General features: G+C 48.9%; 8 protein-coding genes across 8 annotated transcripts; 3 read left to right on the plus strand and 5 right to left on the minus strand.

Annotated features, from left to right (window-relative positions):
* Positions 1-415: 415 nt before the first annotated feature.
* Positions 416-3,309, plus strand: BKA67DRAFT_519990 (uncharacterized protein; the record flags this gene model as incomplete). Its single annotated transcript, XM_046098144.1, has 2 exons — positions 416-988; positions 1,051-3,309. The coding sequence occupies 2 exons, from the start codon at positions 416-418 to the stop codon at positions 3,307-3,309; spliced, it is 2,832 nt and encodes a 943-aa protein (XP_045957748.1).
* Positions 3,310-6,491: 3,182 nt separating this feature from the next.
* On the minus strand, positions 6,492-7,689 carry BKA67DRAFT_569809 (uncharacterized protein). The gene is given in 2 exon segments (XM_046103126.1): positions 6,492-6,664; positions 6,679-7,689. The coding sequence occupies 2 exon segments, from the start codon at positions 7,290-7,292 to the stop codon at positions 6,598-6,600; spliced, it is 681 nt and encodes a 226-aa protein (XP_045957749.1). The 5' UTR covers positions 7,293-7,689; the 3' UTR covers positions 6,492-6,597.
* A 1,005-nt stretch (positions 7,690-8,694) lies between these two features.
* On the minus strand, positions 8,695-9,557 carry BKA67DRAFT_679088 (uncharacterized protein). Its single transcript, XM_046108866.1, has one exon. It carries the CDS (start codon positions 9,424-9,426, stop codon positions 8,827-8,829), a length of 600 nt encoding a protein of 199 aa, XP_045957750.1. The 5' UTR covers positions 9,427-9,557; the 3' UTR covers positions 8,695-8,826.
* Positions 9,558-10,832: 1,275 nt separating this feature from the next.
* On the plus strand, positions 10,833-11,318 carry BKA67DRAFT_660085 (uncharacterized protein; the record flags this gene model as incomplete). Its single annotated transcript, XM_046107560.1, has 1 exon — positions 10,833-11,318. One exon carries the CDS (start codon positions 10,833-10,835, stop codon positions 11,316-11,318), a length of 486 nt encoding a protein of 161 aa, XP_045957751.1.
* Positions 11,319-12,118: 800 nt separating this feature from the next.
* On the minus strand, positions 12,119-13,523 carry BKA67DRAFT_625526 (uncharacterized protein). The gene is made up of 2 exons (XM_046105533.1): positions 13,072-13,523; positions 12,119-12,881 (listed from the first exon to the last, which is right to left on the minus strand). The coding sequence occupies exons 1-2, from the start codon at positions 13,154-13,156 to the stop codon at positions 12,559-12,561; spliced, it is 408 nt and encodes a 135-aa protein (XP_045957752.1). The 5' UTR covers positions 13,157-13,523; the 3' UTR covers positions 12,119-12,558.
* A 2,092-nt stretch (positions 13,524-15,615) lies between these two features.
* Positions 15,616-19,941, minus strand: BKA67DRAFT_660086 (uncharacterized protein; the record flags this gene model as incomplete). Its single annotated transcript, XM_046107561.1, has 4 exons — positions 15,616-18,183; positions 18,632-19,302; positions 19,370-19,699; positions 19,752-19,941. 4 exons carry the CDS (start codon positions 19,939-19,941, stop codon positions 15,616-15,618), a joined length of 3,759 nt encoding a protein of 1,252 aa, XP_045957753.1.
* Positions 19,942-22,120: 2,179 nt separating this feature from the next.
* On the minus strand, positions 22,121-24,407 carry BKA67DRAFT_660087 (uncharacterized protein; the record flags this gene model as incomplete). The annotated part of the gene is made up of 2 exons (XM_046107562.1): positions 22,121-23,247; positions 24,368-24,407. 2 exons carry the CDS (start codon positions 24,405-24,407, stop codon positions 22,121-22,123), a joined length of 1,167 nt encoding a protein of 388 aa, XP_045957754.1.
* A 254-nt stretch (positions 24,408-24,661) lies between these two features.
* BKA67DRAFT_537152 (uncharacterized protein) lies at positions 24,662-25,138 on the plus strand (the record flags this gene model as incomplete). The annotated part of the gene is made up of 1 exon (XM_046100268.1): positions 24,662-25,138. One exon carries the CDS (start codon positions 24,662-24,664, stop codon positions 25,136-25,138), a length of 477 nt encoding a protein of 158 aa, XP_045957755.1.
* Positions 25,139-25,306: the final 168 nt, after the last annotated feature.

The following is a 25,306-nucleotide window of genomic DNA, read 5'->3' on the forward strand; positions in this document are numbered from 1 at the left end:
GAGATGCAAGGTGTGATGCTGTGATACCGGAGGAGCTCAGTCGCACATTTCCAGCGACCTGTTTGCGCCGCAAAAGAGATCCAATGTCACACGGATTCCGCTGTGTTTTCCCATTCGCCATCATTTAGCGCGTCTTACGTCGGTCCAATGGTGGCAACTTGACAGGGCATGGTCAGATTGCGAACGGACCTGACTCCCCTGTCAGATACCCGAACAATATGTAGAACGGTTTCTTTTGTTCCTGATGTTGCTAGCCCCTAGCACTGTGGACACTGTACTCATTTGAGGCGCGATACCATCGCGTGTTGCTACCAATCTGTCACAAATCAGCAAGACATTGGGAGGCGCAACTACCCCAGAACCTGCCTCGAAAGCTTTTCAACGATTTCGTACTGTGGGCTTGCACAATCCCATGATGGCGCCCAATTACACTGATTTTATCGATCTTTGTACTTCAGATGAGTCAGATCAAGGCCTGCCGGCTCGACGAGCACTTCAGGAATCACAGCCAGGCCCGCGTATTCAGAGGCTTAGAAGCTCGCCGGCCTTGACTCGTCAGGCGCTATCAAAAAATTTCCCAGTCACAACGGTAGTTCCAACGAAGAGTGATTCTCGCAATGACCAGAAAGTCAGAGGAGAAGCTACACTGACCTCTACGAATCCCATCCACAGAGCTTCTGTTAAGGACTCTCACGGCGTTGGTTCTCCTGCTGGAAATCCTGGCAACTTTCATAGCACACCCACGCAGCAGACGCCGCGGAAAATTGTCTGGACAGTAGAGAAAATCGAAGACACCTTGCGTGAGTTCTCGTATGATATAGGTGAAGGTGCTGCCAAAGTTACTACTCATCTTCTCCAAAATACCTGGAAGAAGATGGCCCCAGCGCTTGAGACCTATTCCAAAAAGAACTGGTTTGTTGGCATGAGGCGAACACCAGTCGAAGCCGGCAGTGGTGCCCTCAAGTTAACGCTCAAGGTACGTTGGAATGTATAGATCGGGGGACGTTGTTAACTCAATTACAGCACATGGGTCCCGGTCGTACTGGCAAGCAAGCAATCCGTGACTATTACCAGGTGATAGGCATCATGACCTACAAAGAGCCAGTGCCCAAATATGATTTTCATCATATTGAGATTCGCAAGAACATACTGTCACCTAACACAATCCTAAACTTTGTGCCACACCTGCGGGACTTGGCAGACGAGGAGGAGTTAAAATATCGAAGGTGGCTCGAGAACCTGGAGAATATGGATAAAACTTCTGGGCTTGCCACCCTTACCAGCAAGGAGAAAGTGAATCAAACTTGCCGGAAGGAGCGGGCGCTTACCTTGCTTCTCTACTTGGATAGCTGGCTCGACAAGCTCTCCATTCCGAATTGTTCGAAGGCTACGCTCAGCCGTTTTATGGCAAGTCGGACAGATGCCATCTCATCGCAACAGGTGTCCACTATTTTTGGCTCGTGCAACAGCGATACCGACTCGCTCGGGTCAGTAAAAACCGTTAAGATCTTCACGGAGGCATTTGATCGAGTATTTGACAATGGCGATGTCTGGAATGAAGGGGCAGTGACACTCCACGATGTCCTGCTCCTTGATAAGTCCATTGATTCAATTGTCGACTCAAGGAAATTGATAAAATATACCCCAAACGAAGCCAAACCGATCGAGGAAAATATTACGTTAGACACGTTTCTCGAAACATATTCGCTGCTAGGCTGTCTCATCTGCTTCAGCCACTCATGCGAGCATGGAGAGTACGGAACCGATAACGAGCGCAAGAGATTCTCTATTGATGTCGTGGGTGGGATTACACCCCTCGTTGGCAGGAAGGCCATTCAAGCTTCAAAGGTCAACTCTTCACGGTCACAATCAAACAACGATCCATGGGAGTACGAAGACTTCCGCAAGCCCTGCAGCGACGAATGCTTTCTGAAAGTTCGACTCAACGCACGAGTTAAAAGCTGGAGTGAAACGGAGATAATGCTGTTGAAGGCAGCTGTTACTTTTTTCTGCGACCAAGACGAACCAGTCCAGTGTATAACTGCCGTGGCTACTGGTAGACCCTGTTGCGATGTGGATCGTCAGTTTCACAAGTTGGGTTTGCAGTTACCCCAGCAGCCTTCCCGGTCCGGGGAATCAGAGGTCAAGCCAGTCCACTGGTATGACCGATTTAAGAAGGTATTACATGCAGACTGGCAGGAACAGACCATTACACATGCACATCATTTAAAGGACCACTTTGATCCTTGCAGCCACGACGGGCCTTGTACGAAGGACAACTGTGAGTGTGCTAGGAACGGTCTCATGTGTGAGCGCTTCTGCCGTTGTACAGTTGATACATGCGCTATCAAATTCACTGGTTGTTCTTGCCATTCCCAGGGTAGAACGTGTTCATCCCGACAGAAAGGAGAAAAGCCCTGTATATGTATACAGCTCAACCGGGAGTGCGATCCTTCGCTTTGTGCCAATTGTGGGGCCGCGAACCGAGCAAATCCAAAGAATGCAGAGGATGACCAGTTGTTCGAACAAGGTTGCCAAAATTGCGCCTTGCAACGAGGAAAGTCGAAGACGCTGCTCGTTGGTAGATCCACCATCGAAGGCTGTGGCTATGGTCTTTTTACAGCAGAGAATATCACTCAAGAAGACTTTGTGATCGAATACGTCGGAGAACTGATTACTCAAGATGAGGGAGTTCGGCGTGAGGCCCGCAGAGGAGATGTCTTCGACGAAGAGCACAAGTCGTCCTACCTTTTTACTCTACTAGAGCAAGAGGGCGTATGGATCGATGCTGCGATTTACGGCAACCTAAGCAGATATATAAACCATCAAGACGATTTTGGGAAGGGTCAGTGCTGCAACATCACCCCTAAGATCATGTACGTCGGTGGCGAGTATCGCATCAAGTTCAGTGCTCTGGGAAATATCAACGCTGGTGAGGAACTGTTTTTTGACTATGGTGCAGAATTTCCCAACTTGACCAAGAAGTTACTCAAAGAACAAGAAGAACAAACAGCAGGAAAGACAGAAGCAAAGAAGCAAATCAAGGCCCGAAGGAACCGGGATGAGGAAGAAGTGGTGGATGTCATCAAGAAAACCAAAGGGAAGAAGCGCGGCCGTAAGCCGGAAAAAAAGTCCTTCGCCGCCCGACAGGATTCGGATCAGGAGGCTGGAGACGATAATGAAGCTTTATCCGATGAGGATTACGGACCTTGGAAGCGAAAGCATAAGTCCGAGATTGATGTTGAAAAATACGGCAAGAAAAATATCAACTCGAATTTGCGATCGAGTACTGGTCGCAGCAGGTTTTAAGCGTTGAGATGCTTGGTGCAGAGAACCCTAAGACCGGGGGAGGAGATCGAGCAAGATATTTGAGGATGACAAAGTCTACTCGTACACTGGGCAGCACGGCCTTTAATGTCAATGTCGGTAACTTCAGCGATGGAGACGATATGTCTGGCCATGTCTAGTACCAAATAAGACTTCCGAATATCTGTGCCGTGGACCTTTCCTTGGGATCCATCCGAAAACATAGCTCGATCATCGTGGCTATACGCCTTGATTGATGTTTTCGAAGGGCCCAGAAATGGCTCTGATGTACACTCATATCACGTCTGCCTTGCCCGACCAGGGACTCTAGCTCTGTTGGATATGGTGGAGGAAGACGGTGGCATATACTAGGATGCCTGCTGTATCATATTGCTCTGTATGGTTCAGTCAAGACCTGACTTCTCCACTGACTGCTCATCGTATATGTGGCTGGGAAAACCGCCGTCGTCGACTACTGGCCTGTCTACCATGGCTGCAAAAGCGCAGTTTGAGGCATAGCCACAGTATGCTGAATGAAATAATATCCGCGGTTGCGTAATGTCCCTGGTCGGGGTGATTTCGAGAATTCGTCCGCAAGGCTAGACCCATTCGATCAGGTTGTGCCGATTTGTATTGGAGTGATCATAAATAGGAGTGTTCTCGCACTCGTACTGCGCCGTCCAGGCACTCCAGACCGTCCTTTCCAAAATCTGACACTTAACACAACTGCTTGACCCCTTCGATATTCCGAACGTTGTAGACTGTTATCACCATGGAAAGCTACCAACGAGATCGTTCATTGTTGTATGGACCGTCCTGTTACTACACAGGACGTCCAATCTTCCCTCTTCAATACGACGAAGCATCTTTTCCTCCAGCGACTGAAACCCACAATACACCGACCATGAGGCATCTCGTACCAGCAGGCTTCCAAGTATCAGTGGTTTCTAAGCCACAATCGGAGTGCTGGTCAATCCCAAGACAGAATACGTCATTTGGTCCGTTGGCTGTACTGCAGAATCCGAATCCGTCACGACCATGAACATGCCTGTTCTTCCTGTAGAGGCATCCGTCTCGGCACAGGTGGTAGAGGATGATCTGTTCTGGTGTCCGTCGTATGTCGCTCTGGTGGACTATACGTCTGCAATTGATCATCCACCGGCTGCCGATTTCTCAGATGTATCTGAAGGCCGGGACAGCTATGACCATGAGAGCACAAGACGGATGCCACCTTTCTGTGGCAGCCCCTCGTCAAACATTAGCAGCCAGGGAAGCAGCCAGGGAAGCAGCGGATAGGATACGTGTTCCAACGTCGGAACTTTTCCCTCACCATCATCGTCGTCGTGTTCATCACACATCCCACGAATGGTTGGCCTCCATCATGAGCACAGGGAGATAATCTCGGGCTATGCTTCTTCTGTCAGCCGATTAGAAGGGCCACCAGTCGCAATAGATGCCATTGCAAATATCTGGAGGGTCGACAAGTTGCTTGGCAAATGGACCCGGGCTCGGACGACATGGTATTGGGTGAGATGGAATGGCTTTAGCGACGAATACAACACGTGGGAGAAGCAGAAGGACATTAGTACCGACTTAATCGAGGAGTTCGACGCGAATTATACCGGGAACGACTTCGCGGTGGAGCGCCTTCTTAAGAAACGGACCTGGCGCTGCAAGACGCAATATCTTGTGAAGTGGAAGGGCTGGGGCGGTGACAATACTTGGGAGTCTTAGGCCGATATCAGCCGGTTGCGAGTCATGGAGTGTGAGGCGAGTGGTTGACACTCAAAGTCCGACTAATGTAGCTGCTGGACTACTACTGGACTACTCCTTCCATAAGTTTGCTGGACTATCTCATGAGTGAAAATAAAGGCAGAATTCATCAAACACTGAATCGAACTTGCATCATAACAAGCAGAGGTGACAAAGTGTCCGGATGTTCATCTTACCTCTGAGCAGCTATGACACCATCCCTGCCGGAATGCCCCCCCATGTGCCCCATGTGCCCCATATCTTGAGACATGTCACGTTCCTATTAGGATGCCTAGACTAGGCTAGTGGGGTCTAAGGTTGGCACAGGAAGCCATGATTCAGGATCTGTGGTTTCGCTTTGCTTATCAACGCCTGCTGCAAGCTTCTGAGATGCCACCGGGCTAGTCTCTTGTGCAAATTTTAGGAGGCAAGCACGTAGCTAGGGTGATGGCATAATGCCTTGATTAAATCACAGATGCAATGGGGCACCTTGCCTGTGTCATACGTGCCCCTGATGGTGGCAGGGACATATCGGACACTGCTGGTTGGTTGCTAGTCTCAGTGCACTTGCAAATATCGAGGACGGCATCCAAAAACTGTGTGTTGAATATGACACGCGCATTGGTATCTACGGCTTTGTTTTTTTCCGAGATGGCGAATGGGTTTACTCAATTATTGATGACAAGCTGTATATCTTACTCCACCAAACTAGGACTCGCCTAGTTTGCAACGCGACCTTCTAACTCAGTTTGACCGCGAAAGCCAGGATGCTGAGCAGACATACCGTAAGACCTATCAGACTGGATCCGAAGCACTCTTTATTGGCTCGGCTACAGTCCGGGAAGCGCACCCTGGCCCCTCTTCAGACTCTGGGTTTGTTTGTAAACATACCTCTAGACGCGTGATCTATTTTGGGGTGGGACAATAAAATAATCGGCTAATTCAAAATCGATGCTGGCTGCGATGTATACACATATATTTCATCACACTTGAATTGTCAGAATGGAGAAGCTATAGTCTAAAGATCACCCACGTTGAACTAGACTCACGTCAGATGTTAATCCGCAACGGGAGACCGACGACCTTGGCAACTCATATTTAGTGGTAAACCCCATAATAAATGCTAGACTGGTGCTTCATCTGCAGGCGTGGTATGGCTTTCGACCAAAAGTCATTGGAGGTCCTACTACTAATCATGAGCTGAGATGAAGAGCTGCTTCTGCCAGCTGTGATAGGTTTCCGGTCTGCTTGGACCAAGGAGATGGTTCAGATCGAGCTGGTTGTCCTCGGGCAGGGAGTGCTGGGAACTGACTGGCTTTCTGTCTCCTTGGCCAGATTCCTTCGGAGCGGAGCCTAGTGCTTGATCCCATTGCCTGGGCAGTATCGTCAGTGAACTGTTGCTCGATCATTCTGCTGTCCACGTCTTCGGCCTCTTCTCTTGCCGACCCAAAGAGACTGTCAGCTCGACTCGATTGAAATGCTGTGGACCTAGGAGAGTTGACAACTTCTGGTGCGACGCGCTCCTGCACGAATGTAGCATTATTCGCTTCCTCCATCGCCCGCATCTATGAGAAATAAGTCAACTAAACAAACATTCCCTTTCTTGGCTGCTCACAAACACGTACGAGTTCATTAGCACCTGGCAGAGCTTGGCCTACTGGCAAGTGCACCGCCGCGTCCAGTTTGCCTTGGCGGGGATCGAAGAAGATGACAGAACAAAACACACTCGCTGCCCTCCCAAAGTCACCAGCTCCGTGTTTGAGTTGTTCAGCAAGGTTTTTGAGCTCGCCATTCTTCGCAGTTACTTGCTGAAGATATGCTGGAGAGTGGTCTTCGACTTCGCCTATTGGCTGAGATGCCCTGTCAGGCCACAGTGCTCCGGTAAGTTCTGGAGTAGCCATCGAGGCTTTGAGCATAGCGACCCTTTCCTCAAGATCTTCCACCATTTGGTCTTTTGTTGCAAGTAGGTTTGCCACGAGCGACTCCGCTAGCGAGGAGAGTACCTTCTCGTGCTGCAATCTCTTCATCTGGGACTCTTGCAGCTGAGCTTTAAATTGCTGTCGAAGCTCGTCTTGCATGTCACGCACTATGCTCTCAATCAGCGAAAGCAGGGCTTGACAGAGCTCGTCCTCCTGTTCGACTGCGGCTGTCTCGTCATTGGGAAATGTTACATCGTGCGACGGTGCCGGGCTAGGGAACGAGAGATCCCTTTTATGTAGGTGGCGGTTACTCATTTTGTTGCGGAACTCTGGGTGTTGATATCCAGGAATGAGTAGTGCGTGGAAGGCAGTGTCAAAGAGAAGAAATTGGAAGGAAGAACTATGCAGTTACCAAAATAATGAGGGCCCTTTTATGAGGTGATGGAGGGGGTGCCTGAGGCTGTTTGGAGGCAATCTAGGCGCCTAACCTGATAGATAATTCATAGGGCAATCGTTCAGTTGATACCGTCTCAGAACAATAAACTTTATGGACAGTTGCTGTTGACTAAAGGTGTCGGATCTGGGTAGAAGGAAGCATTTTCTATTCGCCCACTCCTATACGTCCATATACAGAAGACGGGTCTCAGAATACCCGTCAGATTGGAGACAGCTAGAGTGCCGATTTTGTGGTGCACAGTACCGAAGTTCAAAAGTGTCGCGGTGTTAAAAATGGAAATGGACTAGCTCGGAAGTGGCTACGCACGAAAGGTTCTCATTTGGGGTATGAATCCACACTGACCACCTCTGACCCCTCTAGCGCAATACTGTCCGGTCCCAACTTCCACGAGCCAGAATTGACCATTCTAGAAACTGCATACCACAGTATAGCAAACTACGTTTTGGTTGGTTGGCTTGCTGGCCAAGAAACGTTTTGTGGGCCGTGACATCGGTTATCGAACGCATGTCATTTTGAGCCGCGTGGGGCCTGTCGCCATTTTCAGCACCAAATTGGGGGATGGGGTTAGCCACTTGTCGCTCGCGTCAAATGCGCGCAATCGCGTAACCACTTTTCACCACTACTAGCCGCAACGGCCGAAACCATTTCCTCTCGATGGTCCGGTCGAAATCAGGAGAGCCAGCGGGACGCACTAGCTCGGAGGCCAAGTGGACCAAGCGTGCAAAAAGTGCTTAACTCCGCCATCTAATCCGAAAGCGGATCTCCTTGCCCTTTCTGGGACGGATGAGCTTGAGGAGGATAATTTCTACGCTGCAGTCCGTATTGTACATCTGATGTGTATATTTTTCTGACTGTAGCCATCAAGCCGAGCGTAACTACAAAGTTCGTTCTCAACTGTACTATAAGAAGAGCACAAGCTACTTGTGTGTCCAAATTGCTCGTCATCAAGTGGTACTCCAGGGGTTCAAAAAGCTACTTCTTGCTTCCGCGCGGTAGTAAAGTTTCAGTACCTGAACTTGAAAATATGTCCTTTCTGACTATGAATGCATACAATCAGTGCCCAAAATCTGTCTTTGATAACGTTTAATTGCTGCGTAGTATTGTGAGCATTAATATCTGCGCCCTTCCCACGCGGGTCTAGATCTAATAGGTAAGCCGACAACTCCAAGAATAGCCCCTGAATGAAGGAAGAAGAAGAAAGCCATCAGGTCATATGATTGCATTTGAGTCAAAACACAGTGAATCAATGGTCACACCTTCCTACTATCTTAGATGCACGGGAAACCCTTTCCCACGTGGCCCCAGCCATACTTCAAAACCACAACAGTCGTATCAGCATCATATTGCCCTTTTCATAAAGTCTAACACTGGCTTAGAAAATCATACAAAGTATTAGTCCCGCTCCTTTCCTTTGGTCCCGAAAATCCAAGTGTCTACACATTTGCCAATTGTTGCTACTACGTAGAGGCGTTGCTTTTGCCAATCGTAGAATGCATTTTCGACCTCAATATCGCCCTTGCCGTATGAAATTGCCGACGTTGTTATCTCATTTAAAATCCATGTTTGGTTTGGATTGTTTTCCACAATTCTTCGGACAACGGCAGTGAGGGGAAGCTCGGACTCGCCATAGTTTATATGGTCTACGTTGAGTTTGATGTTGGATCGAGATAGAAATATATCCCGCTTTGCTCCATCAATCCAGTCACCATCACTTTCAAGCTTTTCGAGGAGTAGTTCTTTATGAGGGAATCCATGCGAGACGCTCGCTTGAGACTCATATCTTTCACTTTCAAACAACACAAGAGCCAAATAGATTGGTTCTTCACCACTGGTATTTCGAGGCAGTCCCCCTTGTGTCGTTAATGCTTCAAAAATCTGGCTGTTTCGACCAATTAAGGTAGGTATTAATCCTACGCCAATCATCTTTTCCAACCAATCTTTAGGTGCTATCGTTTGAAAAATCTTTGTCTTGTAGTCTAAATCGTTTGGCATTGTTATTGCAACTACGCGGAATAGTGGTGCAGTAAGTGTGGTTATTTATAAGATGATCTGAGCATAAAGCATCATCATGCATGCCAGCAACCTATATATGTGAGATCTCTGCAAAATTCACTTGCTCTCACTTGTTCGTGTTTCTTACTTTACGATTCATATGTGGATATTTGAGATCATAAACCGGAAGACATGCAGTAAATACTTTGCTAGATCTCGATTACATCCAATAACGAAGTTGGTTTCCGCATTAAGAGCAAGAATTTGTTTCTCGCGAGACCCGTTTCTGGATCGAGTATTGTCGTAGTATTCATGTGGCAATATTTTGTGGTGGTGTATGTACACAAGAAATCATGACAATTCATGTCAACCAAGAGATGCCTATTTGGGCAAGCGCTACAATTAACTGCGCATTGTTAAATACGATCCAGAAATGGATCTCAAGAATGATAATTTTCGTCCATATGAGCGGAAGCCATTTTCGTTACCGACTGTACTGTATGTAAAGGGTTTCACGTCTGGAAGATGTCAGCCGCGTCCTCTGAAAGTTCAAATCTGGACTGTATAGATACCGAGCAGTCACTAAATGCCATAATTGGCAGAACCGCCATTTTTAGCCACAGGTACATGAGACTTGTGACGATTATGCTGTAGCATCTAGAAACAACGTAAGCCCTGTTATTGCCAACTGTTCCTAGATCCAAAATGAACTGGAATCAGATGAGTAATGCCGCACAAATATTTTACAGTCGGTAACGAAAATGGATTCCGCATTGGGACCAGGAATTTCGTTCTCATAAGAGCCGTTTTTGGATCGAGTGTTATACAATGTATAAATAAATGATCTAGCCAGTTCGGGTAGTGATTCATAAGTGCTCATTCAGTCGATGACGCAAATTTGGGAACTGGATAAAGTCAACAAAGACAGCTCCGCGGTGGTAATATCTTGATGGCGTATGCGAACTACGGGAGGATGTGGAAGAAGTGTGAATGAACCAGTTGTGTGGTTGCGCACGTAATTAAGAAAGAAGTCGACTTTGGGCTGGAAGGGTGGAATGGGATATTAAGGGCCTGTTTTATAAATAAGGAACATGATTGGTAGTTTTCAAGGCGTGTCTAGCGCAAGAAGACGTGACAGATTCATGTCATCCTGGTAGTGCTAGTTAGGTAAGCGCCAGAATTAAGCTCTTATTTTCGAAAAGAATCCAGAAATGGCTCTCGAGAATATTGATTTTCGTCCACACGAGCGGAAGCCAATTTCGTTACTCACTGTACAACATTGAACCATACATTTACTCGTCCCAACCGTGGTGCTTTAATGGATCAGGGCAGCAAAAAAATATAAATCTATGATAGAATGATCGTAATCCTACTTTACGTCGGTAATTATCAAGACATTTGGAACCATGGAGTTATCGCCTGTCACTGAGCGCAACGCGACTACAATGCCTGCGTTTTCGTATTATTCTACTACTCTGTTGGGCAACGTCAATAATGAAACCGTCATTACCGGGCTGCTAATAGGACTGGTCATTGGTATTGCGATCCTGGTCCTATTCGTCGGCATACTTCTCGTCGTGTTTCTTCTTGACAAGTTCAGACCTCGAAACAGCCCAACTCTTCCTACCACCATCGCGCAACCGCAGGTCGCAGACTATGCCGGCAACAAGCCCGATCCGTACATGAGCGCCACCTATGAGATGTCGCCGCGTCAGCAACCCACCATATCAGTTCGACCACCGTCAGACATCCATCCAGCGTTACGAGATGTTGACCCGCAAGAAAGCCACCCGGAGTCGACGGCCCAAAATGTCAACCAGATTCCAGTGCCACGATCTCTGACGCCAGGCGAGTGGGGTAAACCGCCTCGGCCGCCCCCTCGGGCTCGTTGAGTACGATGAGTGTCAGCAATGTCCACCAGAATGAATCAGTATGACTATAAATGGTAAGGTTATGATCTGTGGAGGGTCGTGAGAATTTTTGGTGAGCTGAATTGCAGATGAGGCTAACAGATTACACAGAACAGGTGTGTTGTATATGGGATTATAAGCTGTTCGGTCGTCCTCAACATTTCATTTGACCGCTGTCCAATGATTGTGTTAAAGAGACTGTCTGCATTTATCATCATTTGAAGGCTTTCCATTGCGTGTTTCACTTAGCGATCCTGAAATGACACGACTCTGATATCTCTATGATTTCATCTCGATCTTCACTTGCTTCAAGTTATCGTTATTGGTGTTGTAGAACGCGATACAGTGGTGATTGATCAAGAAGTGATTAAACATGGGTCATATCCTCAAGATGACAGCATGCCACGTCCAGTTCTTACCTGGAGTGGGTGACTCTAAGCGAACGAAGCGTTTCCCAGTGGCGGCTTTCTGGTCATCAACTTTCCATTTAATCGACGTTGCAGGTAATTTAGTCGCCTGCCGTTGCAGCATTGGTGCTTTCTGCAATCTTGACGCTATTTGCCAATGCCTTGTACCGGAGATGTGAGCCCGGATGTTTGATCCACTTCTGTAGCGCCAAAGTATCGATACTGTGGTATTTCTAATATGTCTTCGCACTAAGCCCTATTCACACGCGCTACGCAAAGGGTGCACCTAGCCATGCATGCACGTATACTACCCCTATGGTCCGACCTCTTGGCGAGCATACCCGGTTAGCATAACCCCACCTTGTTATGTTATTTGTGGTTTAGGAACTCGGTAGTATAATAGTCACATTCTGTCTCTTGATTACTTCTGGCTCACGCCAAGACCTGGTGCGCACTCGGTTCTGTTATCGCAAGTTTGATTTACATACAACTGCTTACTCAGAAGAACAACTATCTCACAACCGAGAATAATCATCCAGTCACCTCCAGATCGTCGTGATCACCTTGAGGTAATAAATGGCAAGGGAATTCCAAGCAATTAGCGCCTCGCGATAACGGGCAAAGTGAAGTGCGTAAGAATTGTTTCGCAGGAAGTATTTGGATCAGCCATTCAAATTCAGATCCCCAAATCCTCCACAAACTCTGCTCGTAACCAAATGTTTCCCGCTGGAACAGTGATCCTAACTGCTGACCACTTTCGCCTTCCGCGTTTTGCCGCAACTTGAATCTTCCACGATGCGCATCCCATAGCCCGACTAAATCAGCTGAGCGCAGGGTTCTGTGGTCGGAAGCTTCGGAGAGAGCCCTGTTCCGATTAAATGTGATTGATTAAATATATCAATAGCATGCATAGTCGATGTAGTGCTCCAATCTCGGTCAAGGCCGTGTGTGAGAACCGGGATCACACAGGACGTGACGGCTTTCCTTGTCGACGCTACCGGAAGACCTCTGACGGTGTTGCATAGACTGCGGATGTGATTCGCCACTCGGCTTGCCTTGCCCGTCCAGTGCTTGACATGGTCTCTGAAAGTCAGTTTCCTGTCGAGGAATCCGAACATAATCGCTGGGATGAACTCCGCTGTGGCAGGTCAGCGTTACGAACCGCTTCCCCCGGACATAATCGCTGGGATGAGGTCGGCGAAGACGGATTCTGCAACCTGTACGTGGTGCCGGCTACGAACCTGCTCCAAACGGAGCAGAGCCGATGCAGAGACGCAATTCCTGGATCTTGGTCCATGGCCTACATAGAATATCTACATAGCACATACAATTGAAATGCCCATAATCTGCCTTTCGCAAGCTCCATGTGTTTTTGTTCAACCTCATGCTGTAGAACTCAAATGGGTGCCGCATGTGGTTGGCCAGATCAATAGCCGTAACATTTGTGCTCCCTCAGTAATGCGATTAGATGTCTTGTGACTATATGCGCCTGCGTCCGCTTTGTTGGTTTCGTACTTTTCGTTCGTTCGACAGGAGATGGCTTCTTGGGGTTAGGCGACATCGTTTCGGAGGGCCATTGAGGGCCAGCTTTGGATTCAACAATGGCAAGCAGTAGTCAGCATTGAGCCCAATCAATGGGCGGATCGGAACTGGAAACCGGTATTTCAGAATCTGCTTGCGTTCATGACAGCTACCAAACATGTCCAGTTTTCGACAGCATCGAAAGGGAGAAGGCATTGTTCAGACCGTTGCTGCTGTGTAGTGGTGAAAAGTGGTCATGCGATTGCGCGCATTTGACGCGACCAACAAGTCGCTAACACCATCCCCACTTTTGGTGGGTGCTGAAAATGGCGACAGGCTCCACGCGGCTCAAAATGACATGGGTTCGATAACCGGGGACAGATTAAAGAGCGGACCGATGGCCAGGCCCACAACACGTTTTTGGCCAGTAAGCACAACTAACCAAAACGTAGTATTGCTATGCAGTTTCTGGAATAGTCAATTCTGGCACATGGAAGTTGGGACCGGATAGTATTGCGCTGGTACGTCATCGAAGATAGTTTTTGGGCACCGAATATATGCGTTCAGGACCGAAAAGGGCATATTCTCAAATTCCATTGTACGACAGAGGTTCAAAAGTGTACTTCCGAGTGGGAGCCAGAACTGGACTGTCCGTGCTCAAAGAGAAGAGAGTAGAGAGAAAGATAGAAAGCCGATTTTGATTCTGTCTGCACAACTGGAAATCTCTCTTCCAATCCCATAGTTCACACGTACTTATCTATATTTCAACCACACAACGCTGGTGCTGGGGAACATATACCCTTGTTGTTCTAGACCCTTCTATCATGTCCTTCATGCCGCTCGATCCCACTACATCTTTGCAAGCCATGCAAAATTGCGTGATCGTCATTCCTACAAAAGCCATGTTTTCGCTTAGAAGTACATTCGAAACAAGTGACCTATTTTCTACGGTTAGAACTAAACCGATGGAAAGCTGACAACGACATTGACTGACACATCTGCATCTAACATATGCAAATACTAGATCAGCCTCGATTGGAGTGTGACAAAAGCTGCACTTGAGCATATCGTTTTCGTTGTTCTCCCTCGTGATGGCTTGAATATCGTGAAAGATTTGTGACGTTATATTGCGTAAATCTCTTCGGCATTGCCACAGAACTCGCTTCAAGCTTGGCAAGGCGTCATTTCCTTCGTCAGGAAGGCGTGTTAGAGAGGAGCTCAATCGTATGAGAAAGTAGTTGCGCACAGAGGCTGCTAGCGGCGCGACCCCAGTACCCGTCTCCATATTGAGATGCATGGAGTATATATTATGATGAAGACAACAAAAAAATTGTATCGTGGTAGTGGTTCATTCCACCGTATATATAGATACGCCTGTCGTAGCGAAGACTCAAAATGGGATGTATTGTACTGTTTGGATCACGGGCCACTGTCTGCTGGTTTCCAATATTGCTTACGGATGTTGCAAATTGCCATATGAGACTTGAGACTCAGGAACGACTCTTGTGGTAAGAAAACACTGTTCTGTAACAAGGTCAAGATCGCGCTCGTAATCTGTCTGGTAGCCATTTCTGCATCCATGCTCAAGTGCAAAGTTGTGCCGACCAACACAGATGTGGCAGTCCAGTATTCCATCATGGTGGGTCCAAATTCTGCCTCGACTCATGTCGCTACAAACTTACCGTCAGTTTCATCATATCTTACTGTATAAGATGCCGGTGCATTAGATCTGGGACAACAGCAGCACAAGACGCATATCTGCACCTTCCGCCCGCCGTGTCAACCTCGTGCCTCTTCGTCTGAAACCCTACTACTGCCTGCCTGTTGTTATTCATCAAGAAGGAATACTACAACTCCAAATGTCTCGCATCAACTTTGTTTCTCTGGCGGTGAAGCGTCGAAAGTTAGAGAACAATCTTGCTTCACCAAATGAGGAGAAGGTAGCACTGACGAGAAAGGAGGAACTGTCGGCGACGCAACCACCAGCACCCAAATGTTATCCCTGTTAAATCGCGCAAGGGGAGCAATTGAGCTGGAATTTAGCCACAAAATCTTGTTCAAACACCGAGTGCATCGTCTCATTAGCCAAGAGCTAGCAAAATGCCAGATCGCATTGGAGCCGCTGCGTCGATGTCACCTAGTTCCATACCCGGCCCACGTCCCAATACCAGAACAAGTGTTGAACGTCACCAGAACAAGTGTTGAACGTCACTAATGGGCAAGAGCCGGCGCTCTTGGCCAATTTAGGCACTCAAGTACCACAGTGGACGCCGCCTTTTGATGTTGCAGATGGACCGTATGCTACGTTATGCATCGTCTTTGCTTTGACGCAAACATGAAATGTTCCTGTATCATCCAGACGTGGGTACAGTTTTGAATGAAGCAGCCATGCCAGCAGCGACATGCGTCTTTCGTGGCTTGTAGGCACATGCCGCGGGCACTGCAAAGACGTCTTTCTCAGGGAACTCCACCCCTGCCTGCAGTATATCTTCTTCGTAATTGGCGTCTCCCGGAACATGACTGTACATTGACGCCGTAGTCCCCTTCCTTTGCCCATTCCACGATCGCTTGTTAGGCACGATATTGCCCAGCGGCTTCCGTCCTGCCTTGACGACAGAACGCTCAAAGTCAATCAGCATGAGCTCCCCTGTGTCGGTATTGCGTAGCACATTGGTACGACGCACATCCCGATGCACCACGCACGCCCGATGTATCGCCCTCAGACAACGTTTGACCTCACCAGCACGAACCGCTTCGTCAATCGGACTGCCATGCGAGAGAAGCAACAGGTATTCGATGTAGACCCGATGGTCGTAGTAATAAATCCTGCCCATGTCGCGAAGATCTATCGCGCCCAGGCAGACCGGCACCTGAGACCCCTGAAGTCCTTCGAGGTGTTTGTAGATGGCTGTTTCGTGTTCTAGGTCCCGAATGAAAGCAGATACCGTGCCCTTGGCGACGAAAGTGTAGCCGTAGGCCATCAGACTTACTTTGAACAGCACGCCGCGAGATCCGCCTACATCTAGACGACTGATCCCGTGGTCAAGAGACTCCTGCAGCTGCTGAAATAGGAGCCGGAGGAACTCGTCACGGTCGATCAGATGATCAGCAGCTGCAAGGTTAGCCTGCCGGTGCAAGAGAACGTTGGGACACTTTGCGTCAAGCCGACCTCTTCTGACCAGTCCTAGAAGACATCGCTGTGTGCAGTACTGTCGCTCTTGTGAAGCTTCCCCGCGCGGCGCTCGGCCCAGAATGCGCTGGCTGCGCCGTGGGCCTTGGCTCTGACTACTCGACCGCGGCTCAGACGGTGTCGGCGTGTCCGGCATCGGAGGCAAGGACTCATCAGACGAAGACTCGTCGTCCCGGTCTCTAAATCTTGGCTGCACACCTGGACGGTCCTCTTCCTGAGCCCAACGTTTCGGTCTTGTTCGAGGCACGCGCGGTGACCGGCTGATGCCTGCATAAGTCGTCGGCGCATACAGCGAGCCCGAGCTTGAGCCGCTCGGAGCGTATCGCTCGTCTCGGGGAATAGATCGTAATGTCGTCTCAAAGTCCTCTGCCCATCGCCTCAGCCCCAAGATCACACGCTGCCGCTCATCCTGCGATCGAACATTGGGTGGGTTCCCTGGCGGGCCGAGAGCCATCAGGCTGAATGCCAGGTACTGGCCAACTGCGGTGCAAGCGTGGTGTTCCCCCGATTGCGCTGCCACCTCAAAAGCGGGCTCTGCTAGATGGTACAAGAGTGTGCCGGGTTCTCGCCAGTCTACTCGCAGGAATACAATGGTCTCGCCGGTAGTCAGCAACCCGTACTCGAGACCTCCCTCGATCATGTAGTTGTAGGTCTGTGTGATGGCCGCAGCGGTGAGCCTCTCGGCATGGTACTGGAATCGACCGTCGGGATCGGCCGCGGTAGGTATTGTTTTCCGATTGACCACGTCTTTGAAGATATTCATGGGATGCAGACCGACGCGCAGGTGTGGAGCGGTCAGCTTGTGCGGGGCCTTGTATTCGGACACATACAGCATGGTACGCCGTGTGGAGAGCTCGTCGTCAAACCGGTATACGCATATCTGGTCGGGCCGGATGCGTCCCGGATCTTTCCCTTGATCGGGCGTCTGTGGCGGTATCGATGAGGCCTGCCGGTCGACAACCTCCTCCGCAACATCGCTGATCACATTGGGGTGGTTCTCAAAGACAATGCCGTTACCGATCCCAAACTCGTGCCGCACTTGGTCCACATCCCGCAATTGATCGAAAATCTCTCGCACTGGATCTTCGACGCTGTTGTGCAGGAAATATTCGAGCGTCTTTTCGCAAGATATCGGTCGCTTGGCAATTCGCTGGCCGAGGCCCGTCAAAAAGCCCCGAGATTCGAAACGCCGATCAGAGACCGGGAAGGTGCCGTAGAGGGCCCCTAGAGTGGTTCGCTGCTGCTCGAGAAAGTCGCGCCATGGGCGTAGATTCTTTGGACACAGCTTGTTGCGTGGGTTTGTGATGGGGCCCTTCGAGGTGAGGTCCTTGTCGGTCTCGACGGCGAAGTGGCTGGCTACGAGGTCATGAGTTGCGGCAATGTATTCGTCCAAAGTTGTCCGTCGCGTCAACAGTTCAGCCTCTTCTTGTCGTTTCTCGGCTTCATCAGCACGTCGCTTCTCATCGCGTCGTTCACGTTCGGCTTCATCAGCACGTCGCTTCTCATCGCGTCGTTCACGTTCGGCTTCATCAGCACGTCGCTTCTCATCGCGTCGTTCACGTTCGGCTTCATCAGCACGTCGCTTCTCGTCGCGTTGTTCACGTTCGGCCTCGTAAGCGCGCCGCTCGGCCTCTTCGAGACGTCTCAACAGGTCGTTTGTCTGGTACGTATTCATATCGAGTTGTTTGTAGTTGCGAATGCCATTGAACTCACTGAAATGAAACAAAGTCTATCGCGTTTATTCAGTATGTCTTTCTCCCATGATAACATTTGACGCTAATTACTGCAGTTGGGAGCGAGTAAATAGTGAAGTGACGTTGCTAGGCAGCTACTTTGGGAGTTATGCCGAGCTTCACCCGGCCCTGTCAATGATCTACGCAACAACAACAAAAGATACTTCTACTCATTAATATGTCGTGAAAGTATCGTCAGATACTTGTCAACAGGTACGTGTCCAATCCTGCAGAATCACCATCGAGTATGAATTATTCCGATTTTGCCGCGTTATAAAATGACATATGCCCCCTAGTGCACGCAGTCCTGACTCTCAGAATATATGCTCACTCACTGTAGTTGTGCCCATGGACGCTTCTAGAGACCCATCAGTCCGATGGCCTCTAAATTCGACGCTTCCTCGGACTGAACCTGCGCTCCATCATCATCCAATGCTGCCTCACTCCTCCAGGCGTTCGGTCCAGTCTTGTGGCTATATCTTTCCAGCTCTGCTCTTGTTCCATCCCCGCTCGCAATTTCTGCTCCTGTCGAGGACTCCAAGGCTTATGGCACATGACACGTCTTCTCTTGGCAGGTGTTCCCCGTGGCTCTCCGTCTACATAGTTTTGATCGCTGGTGTGTCCCAAATGACCATCCTTCTCCCTGAGGTACAACGCATCATCAGAAGTGTGGTCCGTGTGACTTCGTGGAGGAGTGCAGACGGTTCTTCGGGATCTGTCGCTTGAAGAGGTGCTGTGTGGCCCCAACAAGGTCAAGCCGTCCCTGCTTCTCGCAACAGCACCGCTATCAACTCGCTTTCTCCTCATCGTCATAGCATAGTCTCGGATTGCCCAGAGACTGATCCTCAGCATGGCCGCATTCTTCTCCTCCGAAGACACTGCATGGCTATCATTGACTAACGTGTTCCAGGCAATCTTGTCGTGTCGATGGAACTGCAGCGCTTTCTCACAGAGCTGTATTAGTTCATCGGTGCCGAAGCCGCATGTCGTGCATGATTTGAGCGCGATTCGTTCTCCCCGCTCTGACAGCGTGGTGTTGCTCGACCCGGCTTGGAAGTCCTCTCCTTGATCCGTACTCGCAGCATGGTCCACAGTGCCGCGAGGATGCTGTAGGCCTAGAACATCATGTCGGTGTCACTTTGTCTCTATTCAACTCAATATCAACGGTGTGAATGCCCTTACTTCTCAGGCTTGCCGATTCTTTCATCATGCCCCTTGTCACATTTCCTTCGTCAGCGAGTGGGGTTGGCGACGGCGACATGGAGGACGGCTGCGAGCCGTTGGACTCCTCACTGACCAGACAGTGTATCGGGGAGTATGAAGGCTCTATGGTGCTGGCCTTTATGCTGATGGTCTCATCGTCGGTCAGATCGTCCGACAGGCTAGCTGTGTCGTTCGCCGTGCTGTCGCGCCTCGTCCATGGAAGTCGCTGTTGGTCGTGATGAACGATCTGGGGTTGGGTTACATGGGAAAAGTCTTTTTTGGCTACGGTCTCGAATTTGCAACGATCTGCTGTTCCTCAGGGTTAGAAGGTTGTCTGCAGTCAGGCTTTCCGCGTACCTACCATGGCTTTTGACCTCTGGCGGATTAGGCATTGATGTGGACGGTATGGGGGAGACTGTTGGCATATCTGCTGAGATGCCAAGCGAGATATGATGTTCTCCTCCCCGATCATGCATTGATGTCGTTGTCATGCCTCTGTGCACATCTCGAAATGCTCGACGGTCATTGTGCTTGAAGGCGAGCTGCGCCATTTTCATGACACAGAGAATTACGAGCATGAATGACGGCAAGTCAATGTGAGTAGGACGAAATTAAGATTTATTGATGAAGTTCGAACTTCTAACTGATCGTAAAGCAATTTACCATATTTATAATTAGCAGTGTATAGAACTACGGCACACTTTCACTCTATCATAATAATGACGAGATTCAGACGAGAGAATCGATAAGCTACAATCAGATAGACCGTGATGGAAACTCGTGCAATAAAACTACAAATCGGTACGGTAGCCCCCAAATGAGGCCTCTCAGGTGGTGCAGAGCAGGTGTTGTATCCGCTCTGGCCCAAATACGCTTTCGATTTGAGCGACTCGGACGACTTTCGACGACGTCGTTGTACCATCGTAGCTTGTGATACATTTCCGTGTGCCAACGTCTAGCTCCCGATAGGAAGCCCACTGTTGCTCCATTGTAACGTTCTTGAGCTTTCGGTACCTTTTTGTACATAATTTGTCCTTCACTCCTAGATCAACTTGTTGTACCTAAACGACCTGTGCACGATTTCGTTCGAGTTGAATGAGTGAAATTCTACCTCGAGTTGCGAGCTATAGTGAACAATAAGGCTCGAAATTTTTTTTCATATCTTTTAGGCATTCCTACTAATGACAGTCAATTAAGTGTATGCATCTTGGCGGAGGCAACGGTTTTGTCACTTGGACTTGATCACTCTGCAACTCTTCTACTGTACATTTTCAATCATAAGAAACATACACACGAGTCTTGACCCAATAGCTGTTCACCCTACATCCACTGTTCGTCATGTGCTGTTTCTGGTTTCGTTGCTGTCGCCATTGTGGTGGGGACAAACCAGGGTCTTGTCGCTGTCAGGTACTGGACGGAAATGGGAATTAGACTACTCAGAAAGTGACCAATTGTGATTAGGAGGGGAAGGGAACGCTGATGGCGTAGCTCAATCAAGGACCGAGACGAGTAGGTTTGCACTATCGCCGTATCGCAGAATCGCACCTTTGTACCTTCGCATCTTCGCACTTGTATTTCCTTTCGCGACTTCGCCTTTTGCTAGAAACGCATCTGGACTTGCTGGTTCAATTAGGAAGAAGATGACTAGAAATCAGTGTACTGCCAGTTTTGGACACTTACCGTCATGCGGAGCTGTACCACATAGTCCGATCGGTACGGAAACGGATCGCAGACGGCAACATCAACAGCGGCCCACCTTTGGGCCAACAAAAGCAATTCCTCGTGCCAAACCGTTCTCCGCTACCCAGGTACGTATTTCGCCATGACCTTGATAGGATACTGTGCTTTGCAGTACTGTATCACGTTTTTCGTCCCGGTCCCTTGGACGAACGGTGCAGTACTGTACAGTAAAGTATCCAGTGGTCAACGAGTCTTCTGCTAGCCGGCCAACTTACAGCTGATAACGAAATTGACTTCCGCATCAAGCGCACGTTGTTTCTCGCGAGAGCCGTTACTGGATCAAGGAATGTAGAACTCATAAACATAATGATGATAACACACGAGCCGGAAAGTACGGCAACGCAGTTGACTTGGCAATGGTGTCAGCGTCGTCGATTCCAGCGGTGACCGCATTGTGTGGTGACCAAGTCAGAAGGTCTTGACTTTGTGGAAAGTTATACATGGGGATACGCAAGATGGAGAATGTTCTCTACGAAGGACTCCAAGGACACCCTTCCATTAAACCATCACGCAACCAGCATAACCAAGAAGAACGCATTCACATGTTGCTTACAGCACCACCATACACAGTAGCTCTGTACAGAGGTAATCAATTCTGCCTTCTTCTCTAAGTACAGACGGTCCGCTTCTAGCTCTGACCTATACGTATGTTGCATTCTCCTAAATGAAATGCATCATCACCTTCCGATGCGGTATATCTTTTTCAAATTAACTATGGGGCAAAATATCAATCAAACAGTTCTTTTAATATGGCAAGAAATGCGAGAAGTAGCATAGCTCAATTTGCGATCTTGTTCTGCGAAGAGCTTGCTATCGGGACCATTCTAGGCCGTGGTGTGGGACAATAGTGTGTGGAAGTATTGTATCCCGAGCTTGCCCAATTGCCACTTGAATATGAGCCCTGAATACTTGGAACGCTAAACCCACACGAACGATGACTTGAGATCGTTGGTACCTGAGCTCTAATAATATTTCAATACCGTTGTACCACTAGCCCTGACTTTTCCACGGTTCTGCTTTGATGATTTCCGCAGCCTGCTGTAAATAGGCTATAGCACGCGAGATACGGACCACAGCTTCCCGAACTGCCAAACACTGTGGATCTTCCCCAGCAAAACTCATAAGATTTCTCATAAGAGCAAGCGTATCAATGATACGTGCGTGGATTCTTTTATTGGCAGTGGGTCTGGTGGTTGCTCCTACAATCGAGGGTAAATTCTTCATGAAGTTATAGTATTCCGTTGCCATGACCTGGATCTGGGCAATTGTCGCGCTGCCTCTGCTAGAGACTTCTGTCGAGGTTGGAAATTGTGGTATGGGCATAATGAAGGGAACACATTCTACTGGAACAGATTTAATGCTCTTGTCTTTGCTGTGGACGATCTCGTTCTCTTGCTCTGATAAAGGCTGAAGAAGCTGAGACAATAGACGGCGCCAGTGTATACTGTCTGCTCTACTGGGCGGAGATTTACCAACCGCCAAGTGAAACGAGAAAATCAAAATGTTGAGGCCGCAATCGAAATTATCTGTCTGACACCGACACCGAGGTGCAGTGACTGTGACATCCGTATTGTTGTGATCTCCAAAGGATATCTTGTACCACTTTAGAATCTTTTCCTGAACGCTACGTTGATCATCTAGGAGCGGATATGAGTCGTAGACATCGATTTCTTCACGAAACTCTTTAATGAATGCCAATGCCCAATGATCTCTCTTCGGAAGATGGATCGGAATGAGGATCCGTGCAGACGCAAAGTCTGTCATAATATGGTCCGATGCATCAAGATGCAAGGAATCCACGTATCGGAGTCGGTCACGTCCTACGACTTGTTGTAGAACCTCTAAGGCGCCACAAATAGCAGCATCGTCGAGTTTTCCCTGAGGATCCTCGACCCTGCTGAGCGACGTTTTTGTGATCGAAAATAAAGGCCGTAATGAAGGAATGGGGAAACCATTCCTGTCGAGGTCTTCAGCATCCGATAACTCAATAGTAGCGATTGGGTATTGCATTGCTTGATCTTCGACCATGTCGTCACCTTCGTCATTCTTCCTGAATTCTGCTCGATCTAGCTCGGCTTCATCGCAGTCGTCGTCACTGAGGTGTACTTGTGGTTGTTCTGCTTGCAACGATTAGTACCAGGCTTGCATCCAGCAAGGGCTGAAGGTGTACGCCTACTTCAATCAACGCAGCCGGATTTGCCATCAAGCGGCTTGTTTTGTCGGGAAGAAAAAGGTCTCACCGCAAGCTGTTGAATATCTCCCACAATTCTCTGGCTATACGCAGCTTCAGGTGCCTTGAGAGCGAAGTTTGGTCCGTGTCTTGACGAGGGTGAGGTATGTTGAGGCAGATGCGTGCTTGGGAGCGTCATTTGTGGAGTACAGTACCGGCGTTGAAAAGTGCCTTCGTGGGTCTAAACCGGAATCAGCTCTGAAGGCTATGGTTGGTGGACGGAATCTAGTGCCAAGGACCAATTCTTTCTCCATGATAACAGCTGACTGCGAAACTATTCGCGTAACCGTGGTTTGTCGAAGAGCGAAAATAGACCGGCTCGAAAGTGGCCACCTACGGGAGGTCCTCAATTGGAATATAATCCACACTGACCACTTCTGACCGCGCCAGCACAACAGTGTCCGGTTCCCAACTTTTATGTGCCGAAATTGACCATTCCATATAGCAAAGCCACGTGTTGTAGGTTGCAATCCGGCTGAGCCCTGAAAGCAGTTGCTTGCTGGCCAAGAAACGGATTGTGGAGCAGGCCATCGGTCCGCTCAGTTGATGACCATAAACATGCAATTGGCGACGAAAGTCTACCTACATATCGTGGACCAACGGGTGTGGCAAGAACGAGTAATCAGTCTATGTCGACATCTGCTGCGAATACATTCTTGTCGCTTCCTTTTACGGCCTCCTTCTAGTCTCCTCTGCTTTGGATGCTTACAGGGTTATGAAATCCGGCCTTGTCCATTTACTTTTTACCTCCACAAGGACCATTTCTGATCACATATACACTAGCCGTCTCTTGGGATTGCCAACCTGCTCTGGAGATCTGTCGTCCGTTGAACATTCATTCAATTAAAACTAGGCAGGTAGAAATGCTTCCTTCTACCCAGATCCAACACCCCAGTCAACAGCAACTGTCCATGAAATTTGTTGTATTGAACCGGTATCGACTGTACGATTTCCCTATGGATTATCTATCAGACCGTCCCAGGTTAGACGCCTAGATGCGCTCCTACCATTCTCAAGCAACGCCTCCGTCACCCTAATAAAGCCCATCTCTTCGCTTTTGCAAGTGCATAGTTCTCCCTTCCAATCTCTTCTTTTTGTCTTCCAATCTCCCCTTTGAGATCAATACTCAAAGTTCCTGCAATCAATTGAGTAAACGCCATCTACATAAGAGGGATCTTTTGTTCTCCAGCCCAGCACCGTCGCACGATCTAACACTTCCCAATGACGAGACAGCCGCAGTCGAACAGGAAGACGAGCTCTCTCAAGCCTTGCTTTTGCTGATTGAAAGCGTAGTGCATAACATGCAAGACGAGCTCCAACAGCAATTGCAAGCGCAGCTACAAGAGTCTCGGATGGAGAGAGTGCAGCACAAGAAAGAACTCTCTTCACTAGCGGAGTCACTTGTGGCGAAACTACATACGACAAAAGAACATGCAGTGGAAGATATCGAGAAAGGGATCGGTATGCTCAAAGCCTTGATGGTTACTCCACAACTTGCCGGAGCCCTGTGGCCGGCTAGGGCATCCCAGCCAATGGGTGAAGTCGAAAACCACTCTCCGGCATGCCTTCAGCAAGTGACTGTGAGGAATCGCGAGCTACAGGGCCTTGCTGAACAACTCAAGCACAAAGCTAGTGACTTTGGGAGGGCAATGGGCGTGTTTTGCTCCGTCATCTTCTTTGATCCCCGCCAAGGTAAAATGGAAGCGGCGGTGCACATGCCAGTAGGCCAAGTTTTGCCAGGTGCTACTGAGCTTTATTTGCAGCTAAGCCAGATGTAAACCACCCGGCTTACAAAGTCCGAAGCCGAATGAACAATGCAGAAAAGTAATTTTAGGCCATTCAAGAAGTAGAGTCTAGACTCAGGTGGCCTGCACACTACCGGTCTGACGACGTTGCAACGCAGGTACTGGATTTTGGCCAGCGCTGATTGTGGCAACGTGTTCATC

Source organism: Truncatella angustata (genome assembly GCF_020726525.1).
Source record: "Truncatella angustata strain MPI-SDFR-AT-0073 chromosome Unknown BKA67scaffold_5, whole genome shotgun sequence".
Lineage (NCBI taxonomy): Eukaryota > Fungi > Ascomycota > Sordariomycetes > Amphisphaeriales > Sporocadaceae > Truncatella > Truncatella angustata.

Excerpts from the sequence above, each read along its gene's own strand:
- BKA67DRAFT_569809 (XM_046103126.1), bottom strand. The coding sequence starts at position 7,292 with ATGAGTAACCGCCACCTACATAAAAGGGATCTCTCGTTCCCTAGCCCG.
- BKA67DRAFT_679088 (XM_046108866.1), bottom strand. The coding sequence starts at position 9,426 with ATGCCAAACGATTTAGACTACAAGACAAAGATTTTTCAAACGATAGCA.
- BKA67DRAFT_625526 (XM_046105533.1), bottom strand. The coding sequence starts at position 13,156 with ATGCGGCACCCATTTGAGTTCTACAGCATGAGGTTGAACAAAAACACA. Across the intron at positions 12,882-13,071 it reads AGATTATGGGCATTTCAATT|CGGAGTTCATCCCAGCGATT; the intron begins GTATGTGCTATG and ends GACCTGCCACAG.